A 21901-nucleotide genomic window follows, 5' to 3' on the forward strand; every position below is an offset into this window, starting at 1 on the left:
CCTTCACTCAAAACCTGGCTGCAGCGTCGTGCCCTCCCCGCTGGTGCTGGCCGTGGGGAGCCCCATCCCCGGGCTGAGCCACCCCGAGCGCTCCTCCAGGCTCTCTCCACCCAGCAAGACACAAGAAAATGAACCCTGCTCCTTTTCACAGCACACAGTTGCCTTTTCCCTGCTTTAATCTCCCTGAATGTGTTTTTGTTTCATTTTTATATTCCTTTCAGGCTTTTCCTGGAATTCCCACAGGGCCCAGGCCAAGCGGGTAGGGGATGCTGATTGGAAACAGAATAGGATGTTTCCGAGATAAATGGAAGTAACCGAGATAAATGGCCTGATAAAACAGCCAGAGCCTGGATGATGTGCAGAACCAGCGTGGGACTGTCCTTGCCCCTTCCTCCCTGCTTGGAGAGGGCTTGAGCCAACCAGGAACCAGCCCCCTCCTATGAACTGCTCCTCTTTATTTTTTGCTCTCTTTCTTAATACCAGTGTACAAACATTGCTGCAGAGAGCAGGGGTTAATGCAGCTCAAGCCCTGGCTCATAAGCAGCCTGAAGAAGGCCACTCTATTTGTTGGGGTTGTGCATGGGTTGGCACGATGAGGTCTTAGTCCATTACTGCCGCTTTACACCCCTGCGTGTATAGGAGAGTTGACTGCCAAGAAGAAAGGGATGGGCATCAAGGTTTTCCACAGCATAAAGGGATGCATGTTGCTCTGCTTGGATAAATGAGTAGATTTTTCTTCTTATCTCAAACCTGAAAGTGGGTTAAGCGTGTAGGAGAGTAGTTGTCTTTTTTTGAAGCCTGTAACATCAACAGTTGCCATATCAAAGACAGCACAAGAACTGCTTGCTCAAAGCACAGTGCAATAATCAGGAGATTACTGACATCTCCGGGTGATAGTTGCTGTTGCGTTTGAAGTGATGCCCTGGATTTGTTGCTTTTGTAGCTCCTTCTGCAGTCGAGCAGAGCAAAGCTTCATCTGTAGCTCCTCAAGGACCCCCACACCCCAGCCGGGGTTTCTCTTTAGCTTGATCGACAGTTTGCTACTGAACACCATGACATGGGGCTCCCTAGACCTCGACCAGGACTGGCAGTCGTGTCTCCTTCCCCGTGCCCTTCCTCTGTGGTTTTCTGTAGAAAAGTAACTGCCCTTTGCTCCTTCTCCACGAGGGATTAGCATCCACAGAGCTGCCCAGTGCTGGCGCATCCCTTCTCCAGTGACAGCCCATCTCTTGTAGGTCCCGACTGCATTTCACCACGCAGTCGTGGCCGTATACACTCCGTCTCACCGTGCCTTAATGCAGTGATGACAGGAGGGTAGGGCAGGCTCTTGAAATGTAGGAATCAGATATTTTAGGGAGAAGAGGTATTTGAGCCTGGCTGTCCCACACCTTAAGGCAGTGTCTTGGTCTCTGGGCTGTGGCAGGGAGGGAACGGCTCCATTGACTTTGTAGGTCTGTGATTTGGCGCTCTGTTTTTCAGATTTTGTGGTGAATGAATATAATTATGTATTTGGGGCTCAGCTGATTCCTTAGAGTATTTGTTTTGCTGGAGGTTTGGTGGGAAAGGTACAACAGTTCAAGCCAATTCCACTTTTTACTTTATTTTTTTGTTTGCTTCACTTCCAAACTAGAGAAAAAGAAGGAAAGTCACTTCTTCATGTAGTCCTGCTGCTCACAGAGCACTGAAGTGTGCCGCAAAGGCTAGAAGCACTGCTGCAAGCCCAGCGTGAGTGACTGCTACAGTGATCTCTAGGACATTTAATCTGATGACTTGAAAACAAACTCACCCCAGTTAGTTTGAAGGAGCCGTGGGAGAATTGTGCTCACAGCAATCTGCACGTTGCTCGGTGAATAAATCTAGCAGGTATTGCTGGAGTTAGACAGGAAAGTAATGTTCTCTGCGCCTAGGAAATACAGGTGTGGGGAGCGAGAGCAACGGTCCTGCTGTGTCTGCAGCACACCAGCCTCAGAGAAGTATTTGTTGTACCTTTGTAGAGTTGCTCCTTATTTAGGGATATTTTTGGGAGAGCCTAGAGGAGCAGAGCCCTGCTGTGGCTGCTTGACCATGTCTAAGGAGCTCACAAGTGAGATGTGGAAGAGAGTTTTTGAAGTGTAGGACGTTTAGGTTCAGTGGGATCTCTGTTCCTTAGGTCCTCTCCTCCTGTGAGACCGCGCTCTCTGCAAAGGCACTGTTGTAAGATGCTTTGGCTGCTTGAGCCTGCACCCGGACATCTGTTCTGGGGAGGTCTGGGCTTCCTCAGCACATGCCTGGGAAGGAGAAATGGTGGAGCCAAGGGATAGGAAACAGGGGTTCCTGAGTCAGCTGTGGATGCTGGACGTCGACACTGACTCTGCCTGCTCCAGGAGGTGTGGAAAGGCATACGGGTTTGCCTGTCCCACAGGGGTGCTGTGCAGGTGTCTAAAGGTGTCTTTCCACCCCAGCTCCTCCTCACAGTGCCTTGATAGACATGCCAGTGTAGATGGGTCCAGCAGACTGCCCTGACCAGCCCTGTTCCAGCAATAAACCTTTTCCCTCCCTATTTACCTTCCTCACCCTGCTCCCAGTTTTCCCGCAGAGGCTGGTCCATATTGGCTGAGACTTTGAGCTTCACTGCTGCTAGCCCCAGGTTGCACAGGATAGGCATCTCTTCAGCAGCTTGCAAAGCCCAGACTCTTTGGAGGGTCGCTCCCAGGAACCATGTAAAACCCCCCTGATCTGCAATTTGTTGTGGCTATCTTACTTGCTGGCAGTAAGATGCAAGGCCAGGTGGCAAGGATTGTTTTTTCACAAGCCGGGAATATTTTAATGTCTTAGAAAGAGAAACCTTGAAACCTTCCACCAGAAAGATTTCTCCCACTGTGATATTGGATACGGTATACGGCTTAAAAAATAATTGCTGGCACTTTTGGAGAACTATGTGATATATCGTTTTAGGTTAGCAAACCCTTCTTTTTCAGTCTGGGAAGTTAGCTCATGGGTCTAGCTTTTCTTCTTCTTTTTAATCATTACACAGAGGTGGCAGGGCAGTAGTATAATGCACTGCTCACTTCAGTGAAGCTGGAGAGATGGCAGGGTGGGTTATGGGTGAAGCTCACAGTGGAGGACTAGAGGAGTTCTGGTGTCTTCCAACCTGTGTGTGTCTATAAAGATGGTAATTTGAGTGGTCCTCTTCACCACTCCGGAGTACGTTGTACTAGAGGTGATTTGCAAGTGAGGTAGAACAGAGATGCAGCAAAGTATTTGCCACAGAGGTTATCAGACATGGTGCTGAGGCACTAAGACAGAAGATACGCCTACACAGAGGAAGGCTCTACTTGGGGATGTTCTTCAGGTTGGCTGCTTCCAGGTAAAGAAACAGTGAAGTTGAGGGAGGGTGGACTTGGGGATCTGCTTTGATGGACCTCGATGGACTTGGTGGAGCCTGGAGCTGAGCTGCTAGTAGAGGTGTCTCTCGGTGACCTGGTGCATGTGGTGGGAAAGGGGGTGGATGGAGCAGGGCTTGTGAAACTGGGTCTAATCAGGTGAATGATTTCAAATCGGGAAGTGGGAGTGAAATTCAAACCCATTAAAACAATTGGTTTTCCTGTGTTTTGCAAAGAAAGTTTTTTGGGTTTTTTTTGTTGGGGTTTTTTTTTGGTTTGGTTTGGTTTTTGTTTTTTGAAAATGTCCTGACATCTCAGGGTTTTAAAAACAAAATTTCACTTTCAGTTTCAAAACAGCTGTCTGCGTTTCAGTTAACTAAAGTTAACTTGCATTGAATAACAGAAAATAAGAAAGAGGTATCCACAGACAAAGATGAAACTCTTCATTTCTAGGCTGACTCAAAATGACTCATTTTCCTTTTTTTTTTTTTTTTTTCTTACTCAAATATTGCGAAAGTTTTCTGTTTGACACTGATTTCTTTCCAGCAATTTCGTTTAACCCTGAGACCTCCCCCACATCCCAAATCCAGCATTTTCTCAGTGTCGTCTGTTCAGAGATGTGGTACATTTCTAACGAATGTGTTTTCCCTCGCTCGAAGGCAGCGGGAGGAATGAAGAGTACATTTTTTTGCAAGGCAGATACATCCCTGCTGTTAAAATAAGACTTGTCATCTCTGCGTCTGGGGCTCTCCCAAAATCTGCACTGTTATCTGAGATGGGCTGTGCAGAGGCCGCGTGCATGGGTGAGCGTGTGTGACCTCTGCCTTTCTCAGCTTTACTTGTGATGAATAATAAAGGCTTGGAAACTGTTTTTTGGTGGGAGAAGAGAGATTTTCCTCCGGGTTCTTCTGCATAAGAAACCCTGTTTTTTCTCCCTGGGAAATTCTCTAGGCTAGTAAAGAAATGGAGAGAAAGGAAAACTTAATTTGAGCTGGGAAGTGATTGTTAGTGGGTAGGATGCTCCAATGCAGCCTTAGAAGCAGTAGATACAGGAGTGGGCACGAACCAGCCTTTGGGCAGAATGCTTTTCACAGGGAGGAAGAGGATTTTGAACCCTGGGGAGAAAACAGGGGTGGAGATCTCCACATCCAGCAATGGGCTTTTGCATAAAGGCTGACCGTTGTAGAGGCCTACCCATGCCCATGTGCTGAGCGTGTCCTACGTGGCACCTCACCCATAAATGAAGTTGCAGGAGGCTTCTTCAGTCCCAGTGGACCATCCATGCCCATCCTCACCCAAGCTCACGGCCGGCAGAGCCTCCTCTGCCCAGGATCCAGCCACGGCGAACCAGGGCTCAGCCTTGGGACATGAGGGAACCGTGGTGGATGAATGCTGAGGGAGTGCTGAGAGGGTCATCCCCTTCTGGGGGGTGGTAAAGTGGTGCCTTCAGCACAGTTTGGGGCTTGACAGCTTCTCTCCATGTGAAGGAAACCCTGGTTTATGTTTATTTGCCCGGAGCTTTCTGAGCTGCGGTTCAAGCATTATGGGCTGAACCTGACCCATGAGGCTTTGATGAATGAGACTTTACGTGAAGACGATATCGTTTTGCTTGGGGGGGGGTCTCAGGGTCCCTGGCCCTGATGCCTAGGAAAGCAGCAGCTCATGGCATCGAGCAGCTTGCCATGAAAATTGAAGGCTCACAGGCACCCAAAGATACTTTGGGTGTAAAAATACTAGTGGAGGGGGAGAGGTGGGAGGTGAGTAGCTTTGCAGAACGCCAAGCGTAAAGAACTTGTAGGAGCATTCAGGAGTTGAGTGAAGGTTGAAACCGCAACAATTCAATAGTTTGTGCAGGAAAATTGGCAGCCATGAGTGTGGAATGAATCACAAATGTGCACATGTTTTGCCCGAGGTGAAAATCAGAGTGCTTTTTGGCTGTGAAATGTCAGCTTGTTAGTCTGGGAAACACTCATTTTTAATTTTTTCTTTATTCTTGTGAGCTGTGTTGAAGGGAGCGTGAGGGGAAGGTCGGGACTGCTGCTCCTGCCCCGCTCTGCCCCAGGCTGGGCTGTTGCTGGTGCATGAGGCTCTTGTGCTTCTTTCTCTCTCTCATTCCTGCTCCGTTTCTGCAGATCGCCCGGGGCAGATGATGCGTGGTAGCTAGATACAACCTCCAGAACATTGTTCCAGATCAAATGAATTTTAACGCCAGGTCAGAGCCTGAGCACTGACCCTTGCAGCAGCATATCTAAAAGCAAAGGAAGCAGAAATAGATCCCTGCAAAGCGCTGTGCACTTCACTTGCCTGCAGTGAAAAACTTTCCCTTTAATTAAGTGCACTGGTACTAATTTCGGTTTGGGCATTAGTCATACGCTGAGTAACAAGAGCTGGTAGAGGCACTTACAAGGCGCAGTGGCAAAGCGCAGCTCAGGCAGGTCCAGCTCCCACAGCCTGGGGCTGTGGCAGGCGTGGGCTCACGGGAGCAGCGTCTGTCTGTCCTCTCTCCCTCGGCATGGGACCCTGGGAGCAGCGTCTGTCCTCTCTCCCTCGGCATGGGACCCTTGCTGCTTTGCGGGGAATGCCAGTATCTCCAAAGTGAGTAACTACAGCATGAAGTGGCTGTATTTTAGCTAAGGTAAACCATGTGCTGACCTGTAGCCATTCTTTTCAAGGGGAAAATTGGCCTTGCTGAAGGAAGGCATGGCTAGGAAAGAGCTTCCCTGAGTTAGGATGGATTTGGACAGAGGTAGGAGGCTTGCCAGACACTTGTGCAATAGGGAGTCTCCTGCATTAGACCCCAAGCTTTTGAGAAAAACAGACAGGAGTTGCCTTTCCCGGCCAGCAGTCGGGACCTCGAGTCTCCAACAAGCTCCTGTGAAGCATCCCTGGTCCCATCGCTGCCAGACGGGTGGCTGGAGGAGCCTGGCAGGCAGCAGACCGTGCCCAGGAGCCCGGACATGGCTGGGGCCCTGGCTCTCCGCCCGCCGTGCTTGGCACAGCTCGGGAGCATGTCCCTGGCAGCCTTGTGTCCGGCCGCGCGTCCCCTGCGTGTCCCCCGGCTTTTGCCCTCAAGCTCTCTTCCCCGAGTACCAACTTCTCTCCACAGCCAGGCCCGCGGGCCGGGCAGCGCTGGTGTGCATCCAGCTTCGTAGATGTAGCTGTCGTGTTTGCCCTGTGCTTTCGAGGCCACTGATTACTCTGGGGTGATTTTTCAAGGTTTTGTCTGCAGACTGGCGTGCTGGAACCACAGCTTTAAATGTGAAAGCAGATGCCGATGAACATCCTGCCCCCCGAGGGGTTTCTGCCTGGGGCACGATCTACCATCACAAACACTGGAGTCTTGTGCTCACTGCAAGGAAATTTGTTGCAAAGTCTCTGCAGTTTGCTTCTCCAGCCTCTTGTCACCCCTGAATTTGTGAATTCCTACGAGTCAAAATGGATCTGAGTGCGAATTTGCCAGCTCCGTGCATGTGTACGCATGTGATGGGGCTGGAGGGCACGAGGCCAAAGGCACAGTAAACTCTGGGTAGCATTTTTGCCCATCCTTCAGCTCCTCTGACAGGGATGCGATAACAAGGTATTTCCTAGGCAAGCGAGGTGGGAGTGACCCCAGCCAGACCTTTACAGTTGCAATATAAGATTTCTTCCTGAGTGAAGTCATCAGCTCTTACCAAGCTTGGAAAATTAAGCTATCTGACTCCCTCGCCTTCCCCCAGCCAATTAGTCTTCTGGGCCACTGCAGGGAGGTTGATAAAGCACATTTGTCATGAATACACTGAGACCCAGCAGAGGATGAGGATAGTGATTGCCAGGGCTTGATGTTAGGAGCAGAGCAGGCAGCTCTGCAAAGGACCTGCGAGCACACGAAAGGTGAAAGCTTTGGAAAGATGATCTCTGGATATCTCTAGCTCGTATGGAGGTTGCCCTTCTGCCTACACCCCTCTAGCTCTGCCAAAGACTCCTGCCCCTCGGGTCTGCCGGCAGCAGAGTTTGAGAGGTGAAAATCAGCCAGGTTAGGGAAAACACTCTGATTTTTTGGCTGCAATGAAGATAATAGCAATCAGTTTGGCCAATGCAAGGACTGAATTTTGGGGTTGCTGGGCTTAAAAGCTGCAGCATTTATTGTGTTAGCTGGGGTGTAAGAGATCCCTGCTTGACACACAAGGTCTCAAGGGAGCAGGGAGGATGGGCACAGGAGAAGACAGACAAGAGCTTCCATGGCAAGCTAATTCTCTGATCCTTCCCTTCAGCTAGGATACGCACACGTACATCCTGCTTATCTCAACACACCTATCCTCATGGTGCCTCCCAACATTAGCTCTGCTTCATTTCTCCACCTGTACAAAAGGAAAAAGGATTTACCCATGATCATGCAGAAATGGAAATGAAAACCTGGCAACATGGTTTGAATCATCAGGGTGAGCAACTACATAGGTAGATTTGCTTGAGCAGCCCAGGTTATGAGGCAGCATCCATTTGGGTGCTTCAGGAAATGTATTGTGTTCGGTTGTCATTTTTCCTGGGGATCTCAGTTGGCAAGGACGTGTGTATACAGCTGGGGTCAGCACAAGCCCTGCTCCCGCATGGATGGTGTGCGGATGCTCATCGGCGCAGTCTGCAGGGGTGTAAGTTAACCTGAGACTCCCTTTTATGCCAGATGGGCGGATTTGCTGTTGCTCCCCTCAGCTGCGACCACCACCAGAAATGAAGCTGCTCTTGCAGGTGCCGTTGTCTGACCCAACGGGGCAGCTGCGGTGTTTGAACATAAGGTCCCCTGGGTCTGAAAACACAAAGGACCTTTCACTGCTTTACTGCTGCTACTTTCCCGCAGTTTTTTGATACTTTGATTATAACTTGGAAAACAGGAGTCGCAGAGATCCTGAGCCAACGTGCGCTTTTTCGCGGTGTGACAGATGGCTGCTGGCGCACGATCAGACTCTTTCTTGTTGCCTTTCACCAGTGACTGACATCTGGGCATATCGCCTTAGATCTGGCTTGCCTTCCACATCGCCAATGATATCAAGTTTAAGCTGCAGTTTTTCAGCCTTGGATGATGTTACACGTGCGGTTTAAAATTGCTGTTAGACTAAACCAAATGAACCAATTCATCACTAGCGGAAGGAGCAGGGGAGTTTGGAGGAAGGGTTTGGTTTTGGGGTGTACCAAGCCCTTATTTGCTGAAGTGAGAGGAATTCCCAGGATGGGCTCCATGGACATATTTATTTTTATTTTCTCAGGCTGTAATCTCTCCCAGATGTGTATGTCTGCAGCAGAAGATAATACTAACCCGACCATTTCCCTTGTTATTCAAGACACTTTCAACATTGTTGAAATAATAGCTCAGGCTGAGCCTCTGCCAGAGTTTAAAATAACTACTCTAAGACAATGGGACGTTAAACTGGAGAAACATTTGTGAAGATCAACTTGTAATGGAGAAGGGGACCGAGGTATTTCAAAAGCAGATATTTCACATCAAACTGTTGCTTCATTCCAAAACTTTGAAATTGCATTTCCTTTTGTAAGAAATCTTTCTGCTTTACTCACCTCTACCTCTTCACTTCAGTTTTTGTAGCTTCTGGTGTGTATTTTGCCAATCCCCCTGCCATTTGGTGAGGAAAGGGGAGTTAGGAGGTAAACCAAACCCTTCCAGCTCCTTCCCTTCCTACCGCTGCTCAGAGAGCAAAGCCTGCAAAGGGGCTGCTTGTGTGCTGCCCTGCTACAGCTAGCTTTCCTACCCCCACAATGTGTTGCTGAGATTTTAAAAATGCATCCCATTCTGCCTTAGGAGGAGTTTAAGACTTCACAAAACATCATGAAAGCTCAAAAGGGAGAGAATGAAAACTCTGTGTGCCCAGGGATCTCCTGGGCAGTCCAGCCAGCTGAGCAGAAGTATCCTCCAGTGCTCCCAAGGACAGGAGAGACTTGAGCTCAAGTCCCTGCCGACGGCTGCTAACACGGACGCTGCCTTTGGCTCAGCAAATCCTTATGCTGCAGGGAGCTGGGAGGAAACAGCAGGAAAGACTCACTCTGTTCCTGCCCTTTTCCTCTCCTCTCCTGCAAGCATCTGCTGTTGGAGCCAGAGATGGGGGCTGGAGGGACCTCCTTGTGGTCCCGACCTTGAAGTCTGTCAAATCCAGACAAGCCTTGGCCATGGGAGCTTGGGGGGGGGTTGTGTGCACACCAACGTGCATGTGCTCTCCATCAGCACGAGAGGATGCTGAAAATCAGGGGTACAAACTCCGGCTGTGCCATGGGCTGCCCGGCTTGGTGCTGGCCATCCCACCCAGAGTTGGTTTTCACCATCAACGCTTCCTTGCTTTTCTCCGGTGGCTTCGTGTATATTTACGTGTGTGTCTTCCAACCCTATAAAACAAAACAGAGAGGGAGGCTCTTGGAAAGCTGGTGCTGGAAACAAGTCCCTGGAGTGTGATTGTTTGTAGAATTTGCTATTAATTTACTTTGACAATGGAGCAACAAAGAGAAGTTTATTTACTAGCGACAGGGAGGGCCAATGTTGTTGGGACTTGTCCCCACTCAGTGTCACACAAGTTTTGCTAGTACGTTTTTCAGTTGTTTTTAAATTAATCCCACAGAATCCTCTGTATAGGCATTGTAGACCAATTCAAATCTGGTTTATGCTGATTCACTGTAATTCAGTAATTAAGTTTAATTGCTGTGAAGCAGACTTGAACAGATTGAACAGTGGCTGTGCGGGGATTTGCACAGGTTTAAATGAAATCCATTTAAAAATACCCCTCTAGCTAAACCTATTAAGCCCTGAATATAGATAAAACATTAGTTTCACAGTGTTTGGCTTGAGTAAAGTGAGGGTTTGAGCTCAACCCAATAGTATTTGCTGTCAGTGCTCCAGGAGGGGATAGGACGTGCATGCAGAGAGCAGAGAAAGGAAGAACTGGGGAGAATATGTGGAGAACGGGCGATAGGAAACACACCAGGGTGTGTGTGTGGCCGGAGGGTGAGGAGTGTGCGAGGCTGGAGTGACGTGTAGCACCCCTGAGCATTTTCCTAGAGACCAGGAGCTTTGGGTTGAGGTTAACTCTCTTGGTTGTTCAGGAAGGAGGTGGTCGAGGAGCTCTGTGGGATCTTTCAGTACATGCCCTGGGAAGCTTAGAAGTGGCTTCTTTTTTGTTTTCCTATTAAAAAACCAAAACAAAATAAACCAACCCAAGTGAGGCCACCAGGTCCTGCAGAGCAGCTAGCCATTGTGAGCTTTTCCCCCAGCCCTTCCCAGCACCTCCTTCAAAAGGGTCTTCGGACTCTCGTTTCTCAGCTGTCAGGATATTGATTTGCTCCATATTTGCAGAGCTTTTCCCTGTCCCCACAAGGGCAGGAAACATACACTTTCAGTTAATGGGATGAGATTTTCACGCCGTCTCATGGCTTGGGCAGTTGGGACTTGCAGAGAGAAGACCTGATGAGGATGGTGAAGCTGAAGGCTGAAATGCCTGCCAAGCCCACTTCCCTGCTCCTGTGGCCACTCTGGTTTCATCGTCCCCATTGTGGGTTTAGCAACTCTTAAACTCTTTGCTTTCCTGCTCCCATTGATCTTCTCCCAAAAGCTCTTTCGCAGGCTCTCTTCTTTTTCTGCCACTTGGCCTACTTTTCCTTGTAGCCAATGTATCCTTATTCGGGGTCATCCTCGACTTTCAGCAGCCCTTCCTCCTCCCCAGGCTTTGTCCCCAAAAGCCCCATCCCTGTCCTGGCAGAGCCCCCCGTGCTGGGCCCATACAAAGGAGCGGCAGCACGCCTGCAGATCTGCGTAATGAGCTTGTAAAGAAGCCTGTGCTCCAATTTTTCCTGTCTAAACAATGTGAACGGCTAGCTCTTTCTTCTGAAAAGGTTTCGCTTCCCTGAAATTTTCTGTCCTCTCTGTGGGTGGGTGGTTGCATTCACTCTTCCACTAATAGGTACAACGTTCTGCGTGAGAAATGTGCTTTTTCTTTTTCTTCCTGCTTTGGCTCTGTCCCCTTCAACTTCCAGCCACTGGGTCAAAACCAAATTATCTCTGCTCTCCGGAGCAGGGAGGTGAAGGTTGAAATCCTGTTGCATAACCCTCTGAATGTGGGTCCGTCACTGCGAGCTGTGTGCGCTTTGGCTTAAACCTCGTCTCGTGTGGCTTGTGGTGTTGCCCTTAAAAAGAAATTATTAGGGAAATGGGAACAGTAGGAGATGAAGGTGGCACAGGAGGTGACACGGATGGCTGCCATGGACATTATTTACGTTACAAGCAATGCTAGGATAGAAAGAGAAGCAGGAAGAGCTGCTGGAGGGTTGATGTCCTGCAAAGACAACACTACCGAGGTGTCCTTGACCTTGTCCACCCAATGTGCAGAGTCATCAGGCAAGTCAAGACAAATATGAAGCTGCCGTCTTGGGTCCCCTTGGTCCAGAGAAGGTCCCACACAACCTCCGAGCCTGAGAACGTCTTTCAAGAGGCAAAGGGTAGAGGAGAGTGAGCCGTTGAGAGGGGAGTGGAAGAGCATCGGTGGTTTGGGAGGGCCATCTTGTTTTGAATGCTTGGTTGCGGACCATGTGCTACTGTGGTGGTGTCAGTGCTGTGAGGTGCCAGGAAACCCTTGCCCCGGTATAAAAGCTGCTTTTTCCATCACTTAATGCAGAGACCCTTTATTGTTAAATTCTAGCTGTGATGCACAAGCCTCTCTAATTCAGAGTTTGAAAACACAGCTGAAGTGCGTGGCCTGTGATCCTAAGCAGACTTCTGGCAGGACATTTTCATAAGGCACCCAGAAATTAGAGAGAGAAAGACACATTAGGTCGTATGCTCCGTTCCCCAGCCAGCAAGCGCCAGGGCTCTCCTGGGGTTGTCCCCAAGGCTTGTCCACCCCAGTTATTTCAGGTCCCAGCCAGTAGTGCCGCGTCCAGGGGAAGTGTCTCAGTCTGACAGACCCTGTTACGAGCTCTCCCGGGGCTCCAGTTATGTTTTATGTTGTTTAGTATCATCTTTTCCCTCATTTTCCTCCTTTGGGGAGAACATAAACCTGAGTATAATCTTCACACATGCACATGAGCCAGAGGAAAGCACGGATGGTTGTTTTTCTGTCTCTGCAACCTGAGGTGCTACCCCAAGGCACACCTTCCTCTGGGGTGTAGCCCCAGGGGTGAGGTGGGGAAGGACCACTACTGAATCTTGTTGGGACCCTGGGAGCACTAATGGGAATTAATGGCCCTGACCAGCCTCACCTGGGACCTCCACCCACACCCTCAGCCCAAAAGCCCCATTTAAACTCAGCCCTGTGCCCTCAGCCCTTCCCTGAGGTATGGTGTAGGGTGCTTGCTTCCAGCCCTGTTTCTGGCTTTGCCTCCTGGATGGACCATGGACCTATGCTGGATGTAGCTTGTCTCCTGTCCTGTATTTGGCTCTGTCTTTTGGATGAACCTTGCACCCACGCTGTAGCTTTGTTTCCAGATCAGCTTCTGCCTACGTATCCTTTTGGACTTGATGGTGCTCCGTGGTGGACCCTGGGCCTGGTTTGTGGCTAGCCTTGCCTGGGGTTGCCTATGGACCTTATTACCAGTGGCTGGCTCTGCCTGCTGTGTTCACCCACCTTGGGACTGCCTGTTGGCAAGGCACTGCCTGCACTGGGCTCCCCCAGCTCGCCAGCCCCTGGGGGGCAGCTGGCCCTCGGTGCTCCCTGCCACCTTCCCTCTCCGCTGCCCAGGCCAGGCTGGTGGGCGCCTGTACACCAGGCGTGTTCCCAATTGGCCTCGCAGGGTAACAACAACCCCTCTCTGCAGAGTTCCCCGTCAAAGGATATATTTACCTTTGGGGTTGTCCTCTGGGTCACCAGTCTGACCAAGACATGTTTCCTGTTTCTCCTGTTGTTCCTTGGGAATTTTAACTCTGTGTGGGGCCAAAAGACTGATGAGGGCAGGAAAAACCTGTATTGCAAATGTGGATCTTATGGTCTGATGCAGGTGCATTGACAAAGTCCCCAACGCCAAACAGCGCAGGGCCATACACAGACACCTCTGCCTTCATTTTTCCTGAGCTCTTCATCCTAGAAAAGCTGGTGCTTTTTGTGTACTTAATATTTGAGCTGAAATTTGTTTATAACCTCAGAGTGGTGGGGTAAAGCCTTTTATCCCTCTTTCTGTGTGTTTTTCTAAGCAACTTCATTTTGAAAAAGGGACATGTAAAATTTTTTGGATTTACTGTTTAACATTTTTTGCAAAGGAAACAAGAAGTCATAGTTTTTGAAGTAACCATCTCTTTAAGTGCACCAATGTGCTCAGACCAAGGCTGTGGAGGTAAAGATGGTCCAGGGCACACTGCTGATAAGCAGAGGATGCATCCTCTGTTGCTGGGCTTAGTGAGACTGTACTAGTTTTCTCCTCTAGCCCAATCTTGGGATTGCTGGAATGTCTGCACTGAAACATAAGGTCAGTCTGGCTGTTTCTCTTGGGTTCAGTTTCTGGGCTCTTGGAGGCAGAGACCTCCTGACACAACAGCAAGCACCGCAATGGGTTCATGGGGTGTGATTCAACAGCTCCATGCTGTACCTCTAATAGCTTTTTATAGGTGTCCCCCTTTGCACTGACTGCTGTGCTCCCCATCCTTGGAAGCATTGCTCCAAAAACGTGCTTGGCACCCTGGTGACCGCTGGTTAACTTCAGCTTGGGATGCCACGTTCTTGGCTCTGGCTCCGCTGGCCGGTGCTTGTCCTTGCTGAGGTTGGCCCGTGCACGTCTCCCTGGCACTGGGCTGCCTGGGAAGATTCCTGCGCTGCTTTAGGAGCCCCGGAGGCAAGCTGAGTTTGGCAGCAGCTGTTGAACTCCAGGAATCTCCTTTCCAGCACAGAAATAGCCCTTCTGCAGACTTTTGGTTTGAGGTTGAATAGCAAAGATGTTGGTTTGGCATGCTGAATGTGCACGGTGGGCAGTCTTGCCTGGATTTTCTGCAGGTGGGCAAGGAAGAACCCAAGTCTAGAGCTCAGTGCAAACACAGCTGGACTGTGAGCACAGCTTGGTGTGAGCCCTGCCTCTGGGGTCCTGGGCAGCTGTTGTGGTTTAACCTCAGCCGGCAACTGAGCACCACACAGCTGCTCGCTCATCCCCCTTCCCCGCCCCGGTGGGATGGGGGAGAGAATCAGAAGAGTAAAAGTGAGAAAACTTGTACGTTGAGATAAGAACAGCCTAATAATTGACATAAAATAAAGTCAAATGGTAATAATAATGATAGTAATAATAAAAAAAATACAAAGCAAGTGATGCACAATGCAATTGCTCACTACTCACTGGGCACCCGACGCCCAGCCAGTCCCCGAGCAGTGGCCTCCCAGCTTCTCGCCGGCAGGGCATGAGAAGCTGAAAAGTCCTTGACTAGTGTAAGCACTGCTCAGCAACAACTAAACCATTTATCCACATTATTCTCATCCTAAATCCAAAACACAGCACTGTACCAGCTACCAGCTAGAAAATTAACTCTATCCCTGCCGAAATCAGGACAGTATCCGCAACCAGCACAGCAGCATTGCCCCCAGGGTGGAGGTAGGAGCATGCCGGTGGTGAAGGTTGCTCAGCAGTGGTAGAAAGAGCGTTTGTGAGCAGAGCTGCTCACTGATGGCCACTGGAAGGAGATGGGGGAGCCTGGCTGTGAAGCAAGGCAGTGGGGTGAATGCCTGTGGGGATAAGGTACCTGAGCCCTAGAAAAGCTGAAAGCTTATGAGAAAACATGATTTTTTGTAAAGAAAACCTAGAATTACTTTATCAGACGTACGGTCTGTCCTGTCCCTGACTCTGGCTGCTGCAGTGACTGCACTTGCTGCATCCTCAGCATCTACCTGCCTGGGATTAATCTGCTCCCAGAAAGGCTGTGACCCCGATCTCTGATAGCTGGTGACTCAGGCCCTGCAGCTGAGAATCCCTTCCACAGGTAATCTGTGTCCTTGAGAAGCAGTGCGTCTGCTCCCAGAGGTTAAGGCAAAGAGAGAAAATAATCCTGCTTTGAAATCTAAAGTAAATCCGTGACATTCTTGTAACAACCAGAAACCCAGCAGTGTCAGGATGGGGAGTTGACCCTTGGTTAATCCTGGGGAGAAATTGCAAGCACAAGCTTTAGGGTTGAGGCTGGTTGAGCGTTAAAGCCAGTGTCATAAACAACCTCCCTGTGCATCAGCTTCTGCCCCAGGATGAGCGGTGCCATGAGCCGCAGCTACCGCAGCAAGACACTCTTCGAAATGTCTGTAGTAGATCGATCCCATCTGATGCTTTGCTGGCTCGTGCAGTGTGGGTTTCTGCTGTAGGCATTTCTGAGGCCCCACTGGCTTATCCCAACGGCGCAGAAACTAGCCAGATGAGGCTAAAATAAATACATGGAAAGCTGCTTCTGGAGAACAAGGGAGGGGGAAGAAAAAGCAGTGCATGTGGAAGAGCTGCGGTCTGGAGCTGCTAAAGCCAGAAGGGCATCTGCCTTCCAGCTTCCCCAGCTCTGCGTGAGGGCTGGTGTCTGAGAGGCACGTCATTTATTTCAACATTTCTCTTTTGGCTTATGGGGGAGGTCAGAGAGAGGAGAATGGTGTTTGCAGTGGCTGATCTGCCCAAGGTATAACCGTGCAGCCCATTGCCAGGGTTTGAATGCTCACCCTCCCTGGGGATTGAAGTGACCTGTTGTCATTTGGTTGTCCTTGCTTGTCTCCAGTAGAGGTTTGGCATCGTCTTCTGAACTGCCTGCATCGTGCGAGGGGCCACGGGGCGCCTGTGCTTTGCTCTTGCTCTGCCGCTCCCTGTGCACGTGCAAACATGTAGAGGTGTTCATAGGGATGGGAACATGACTAAATCCTTCCTGTGACGTTCAGGCTCTGGTGGCTGCCATGGGAGAGTCTGCAGTGCTGCATAGCTCCTCTGTTAGAGCTGGGGTTGCCCCTGGCCCCAGGCATACAGTGGGATCAGCCCGTCTCTCCCTTGGCTGAGGGGTGCAACACGTACTGGAGCTCCACACTGTGGGCAGCTGCCCCCTCGGCTACGCCAGGTCATGCTTCCTACCTGTGCCCTTGCCTGGGTCATAAGAGATCTCATTAATTTCACTCCTAATTCTGTTTTTCTTTTATGCCAAATTCTTCTCTGGGGTTGGTGAGGGATCCAGAGGTAAACACCAACCCTGGCTGTTTAAACCTGCTGGTGCAGCCCTGCCCCTGTGATTGCTCTCCAGCTACCTCCAGTTCCCAGGACACAGGGAGAGGAGTCTCTGCTACTTTATTTAGGAAAGCACCAAGCACATGCTTACCTTTAACCCTACATGCACATGTTGTCACGGACCATGGTTTTAACTTTCAGCACACGCTCAAGTTGTGTGTTAAGGCCATACCCTGCCCAGGAAAACTTCCATTTCAGCATGTTATTTCTAGTACTAAGTCCCCAGCTGCAGCTTGTGTAGGAAGGCCCTTCACCTGATAGGATCCACTGAATTAACACTCGTCTGCCTGTAATCACCAGCAAAGCTGATCGATGATGAGGGCTGCAGCCCCTGGAGATGAAGCATGCAGGTCTTGGCATGTCCATTGGTGTCAGCAGCTGGGAAATCGCCTCCCAAAACTGCTTGGCAATGAGAAGAGACAAACATCCCTGATATTTTTTCCCGTCTGACAGCTGTGTTCGGTCCCAGATTAATTCCCCATGCTGTGCATGTGCATCCCTTGTAACACTGATAAACTCTGCTGACCTGGTATTGTTTCAGGGTTTACAACCCCTGAAGTCTCCGAGGGGCTCAGCCCTGCACCCTCTCTGCCTTGGTACCATTTTTGCAATGTTCTTGCTGCCAAAGGCTGTTGCACTCTCATGTTGCTGAACTGAGAGTTGCCTGGGAACATGTCAATGCTGTGACTGTGTGGGGAGCTGGAGGTATACCCAATGAAATCCCAAGTCACCACAAATGGCCGCGTCTCCTGCAGGACCGCATTCCCTCCCCTCCTTCCCAGCACGGGGCTTCTTTCCCTTACAAAATCTTCTGAGGAGATGGTGGCAGGACTGCTATGTTAGTGTCTGAAGTGGATCAAAGCAGCTTTCTGCTCAATTGACTTGTTATTTTCCAGAGCAGCAGATCTATACGGTGTGTATATCTCCTGTCAGGCTGCAGCATGCCCGAAGTTGTTCATCTGCCCTCAAATAAATCTCGCACCTCATTGACAATGGGAATTAGAGTGAATACAGAGGCTGAACGCCTCCCACGTGATGGTAGATGCTAGTGCAGACGGTACTGGCAGGATTCCTGCTGATAAGTCATCAGGTACGGAGTGATCCAGACCCCTCCTGCAAGGCTGGGCCCGTGGGGTGCTGCCCTGGGTCCATCCCTCATCCCCACCCCTTGCAGGTGGCAGGGCTATTGCCACACTGCCCAGCAGCGTAAAGGGATGACAAGAAAGGAGGGACCTGGTTGTAGATATCTCGGAGATAGAAACAGTGTGTCTGGGTAGAGCCAGATGTCTGCAATTTTTTTTTGCTAATGGAGGGGAACAAGAAACCTTGTGGTTTTGAACAAATTTTTGTTCAGGTTCTGTAGCTGAATGATTCTTTAGTTAAAGAATGCACTTGGAAAGGGAATGTCTCTGTTCACCATGGGAGCTAAAAGCTCCCCATGAGACTGAAGTGAAGGTGCTGCCAAATAGCCCAGACCAGGGGCTCTCACCCAATTCAAACCATCTTGCACGTTCACAGCATAGTTTTGAAAGTGGACCTTTCACCTGCTGGGAAAGGGTTATTGCATGGTGCACGGCTCCCGATGGAGCTCCTGACCTTGTCATAACGATGAACCCTGCTTTGGGGAGAGGGGAGTGCCCCTGTGGTCTGGTCAGGACACCCGCCTCAGTGAGGGACACAGTAACTTCATCCTGCTCCATGGTTCAGTTATTGAAATTGGGCAAACTTCAACAAGGAAGCTTGGGAAAGGACTGAGCAGGATTTTCTGTACCCAGCTGATCCAGGACTTGTGTTTTAGGACATTTGTGTCCCAGGCTCTGCTTTACAGTCCTGAGCATCCCAACTATATGGTCATAAAGGTACCACTACTGCTTGGGTAGAAATGGCCCTTCATGTTTTTGGGGCACTGGCCTCGAAACACATATTCTGCTTCAAAAATATCACCTGCTGCTTCTGAGGTTATCTGAATATTTGTTTCGGTCCGAGTTTGCTCAATTTGTGAATTATTTTAATTTCCCCAAATTGCATTCTCCCCTTCCTGGGGGTTTTGTCTGCTGTCTAATAGGAAGAACCAAGAGAGCGGAGCCCTGTAGTGAAGGTGTCTCAGCTACTGAGCATCTCTTTCTTCTCCCCCAATGCAGATGAAGTGAACTTGCTGGACAAAATTACTTCCCGTGCACAGGACCTCAGCAATATTTCCTTTGGCTATGACGAAGCCAACTGCAGCATCCTGGAGATCGGGCAGTACGCGACCCTCAACATCCCTACGAGGGAGGCGTTTGGGGACAGGTGGGCTGCCTTCAGGGGGATGGGGCTGGGGTCGTGGTGCTCAAAATCATCTCATACATGCTTGTTGGTTTGAGGGGTTACTTTAATACCCCATTCCATAACAACACGAAGATAACGCATCCACTCTGTGCTCTTATGAGCTCAGTGCTTCTTCCCTTTCTTCCATCTCTTGGTCATGTGCAGGGAAGACACAGTGGCACAGTGCTTGACTGACCATTTCCAGGAATGTGTTTTCTTGGTGTTCCCACCAGGAAGACCTCTCTGCTCCAGCACAGAACTGGCGAGAGCAAGAGAGACAGCACAGCCATATGCATCAGCATTGCTTGATGCCAAGGCACTGGTCTGTGGAGGCATAGACCAGGTTGGACCTTTGCCCTACTTGATATGGGACTGTAGCTTGCTGTGGACAAGGGCACTGGACACGGTGAGAGAAAGCAGCATTGAAGAGCTGCTTGGAACAGGGTTACCATCCAATCTGAGCAGTGGGCAGGGCAGGAGTCCCATGGAAAATCATGCGCAGCCACAGAAGCATGTGCTGAGATTGCACCTGAGAGGGATGCGTTAAGGTTATACGGGCAATGCTGATTTTTGGCCTGGCTGCTCCTTTCTGAGTACCTGACCTTACAGCCTGAATGACTGGTTTGCTCCTGACTTTTTATTTTTCTGTCCTCACTGAGTTCATTTGTACTGTGACTTTTTTTTTGTCCTAAGAGGGCAGTTTGTGGTGATTCAGCAGCTGCTGCAGGATGTCACGCGTTGCTTCTTTCTGCTAGGTTTGCAGATGAGCTGAGTGTGCTGATGAAGCTCAGGTACTCGCTAAAGGAGGACACCAGCCTAGTGACCATCCTTAGCCATCGGAGCCACGTGCTCTTCCAGATCAGGATTAACCCATACGCCTTAGTCTTCGTCACCACGAGGAGGAGACACTATGAGTAAGTTCCGTCTCAGGTGCTTTTTTCCTGACTTTTCATGCCTCCTTTTCTGCTCCCAAAGCCAGAGTTAAGGTTTCCCACTACAGGCTTTGAGCAGTGCTGCTCTGACGCCACCTCAGCTGAATCAAGGTTGTGTCCCCCTGCCTGTCCCCACCTGGGTGATGGTCCCTCAGACCTGGTGGTGTGACTGCACAGGTAGTCACTGCCTAACTACTGTGTCAAAATGATACACATCTGGAAAACAAAGCAAAGAACGAAAATGTTCAAATACCCAGGCTGGTTTGGGAGGCTGTGCTGGGGGTGGCTCCTTGAGAAATCCCCCTGGCAGAGGGAGTGGGGATAAGTGTTTTGGGAGCCTTGGCTCTGCCCACCTCCAGCCCAAGCAGCGCATCGAACCAGCCAGCACTGAGTCCAGCGTACAAAGGGGGACTTGCAGGAAAGCAAGGCCCTGCACGAAGCCTTGTGTTACATACCTGGCCTGTGTCCTGGACCTGCTGGGTGATGAGTTGTAGCCCAGCGCTGTCCCTCAGGCTCCCCGCCCGTGAAGCTAGGTAACAACCCTGATCTCCCTTGCAAAGAGCTTGGAGACTTCTCAAATGATAAAAGCTGGTTTGAGAGCTAGGTGTGGTGATTTCTGGTCTTGAGAAACATGGCACCTCCCCTCCACTAAAGAAACCCTCAGGGCTTGCTTTGGAGAGGGGTGTTTCTGAAGCCACCTGCCTGGCTTGGCTGTAATTTGCAGCAGGTCTTGCTGCTCGCTGCTGTCAGAACATCTGCAGCAGCAGCTGGAGTCATGTTTCCACCAGCAGCTCCCTGCGAGCACGTCCTGACGGCCAGTCATGATTTGCCTCATGTCTGTGGGTGATGAGGTGGTAGCAGAGTCACATCTGCTGATAGCCTTGTTGCAGTGAAATCAAGGGTGGGTGGAGAGAAACATCAACCCGTGCTGACACAAACTCTGAAACAAGGACAGCCCTTCCCTCAGCCAGACCCGAGTGTCCCCATGCCGATGGGCACATCTGCCTGCTTGGTTGGTGTCAGGTGGGCAGATGTTCCTGCTCCTTCTGGATCATCCCTGCTTTGCTAGTGCCAGAGAAGGGTGGCATTTCTGGCTGACCAATAGCACTAACATCCACTGTAGAGGATGCCCTGGGCCAGCTTTGCCTTTATCGTTGCTTTGGTAGCCTACAGTTTGCCCTACAGAAAGACTGGGGATAAATCAAGCAGGGAGAGACACAAAACCCAATAATTTCCCAGACACATCAACTGGTTGTAGATGTGCCCAAATCCATTGGTTAGAAATAGTATTCCCATGCTGGAAGAGAAGTGATGGTGCTTACCTGTGACAATGAGGTAGACTTGATTTCTTTTGTACTGTCCTTAGCATCTGCACTAAGGATGGGTACATGAGGGACCCTGGGAGCTGGTAAGGGTGAAGCCTAGTCCTGCATAAGTTGTGGGACCTAAGTTTCATGTTGTGCCTCTTTCCTTCCCCCTCTGGGGCATGCAGGTTCCCCGTTTCCCTTCTCGGCGATGGGCACTGGCACCAAGTTGCTCTCAGCATCTCCTTGGAGAGGCTGGAGTTGCACGTGGACTGTCGGCTGGTGGACAGAGTGAGCTGGTCCAATTACTTTGGGATGGGAGTGAACACTGAGGGGCTGATCATCATCGGAGGCCTGATCGAGTCCTTTGAGATCCCCTTTAAGGTGAGAGCTGGACAGATATGGCAGGGCTGTGTTTGAGGACATGGTCTGCTCTAGCTGCATGAATTGAGGTTGCAACCCCCTCTGAAGGAATCAATTGCCTTCTCTTCCTAAAACACACCATTTATTTTCATGGTTGGGGAGGGTGAGCTTTGCAAAGGCTTTGGTTGCGCAAAGTGCTTGCTTTTGGGTCAGGGCAACACCAGCGCTAGCAGTCAGGTGAGCAGTAGAGACCTCTAGGTTACAGACTTACACTCATCCTCTTTTGTTGGTCATGACTTGTACCATGACAGAAGTCATCTGTGCAGTCAGCACGCAAAGCATTTGGTTGGGGAGCTTGTCCCATGCGTGTGTTGAAGATAAAGTCCCTGCTTTGAGGACCTTACAAGCAAAGGATTCCCAGCAGGTCAAAGTAGATGGCCTTGTTAAAACGCCTGATAAA

General features: G+C 50.2%; 1 protein-coding gene across 1 annotated transcript in view; it reads left to right on the top strand.

The window, feature by feature from the left end:
- The first annotated feature begins 17570 nt into the window (after positions 1 to 17570).
- LOC109279541 (collagen alpha-1(I) chain-like) overlaps positions 17571 to 21901 on the top strand; it is a 65184-nt gene continuing 60853 nt past the window's right edge. The window contains exons 1-4 of the mRNA XM_019472844.1: positions 17571 to 17625; positions 18677 to 18824; positions 19598 to 19756; positions 21267 to 21462. Of these exons, the coding sequence (XP_019328389.1) occupies positions 17571 to 17625; positions 18677 to 18824; positions 19598 to 19756; positions 21267 to 21462 (558 nt within the window). The remainder of the gene's footprint in view (positions 17626 to 18676; positions 18825 to 19597; positions 19757 to 21266; positions 21463 to 21901) is intronic.

This window comes from Aptenodytes forsteri, unplaced genomic scaffold (assembly GCF_000699145.1).
Source record: "Aptenodytes forsteri isolate BGI_AS27 unplaced genomic scaffold, ASM69914v1 Scaffold325, whole genome shotgun sequence".
NCBI classification, from domain to species: domain Eukaryota; kingdom Metazoa; phylum Chordata; class Aves; order Sphenisciformes; family Spheniscidae; genus Aptenodytes; species Aptenodytes forsteri.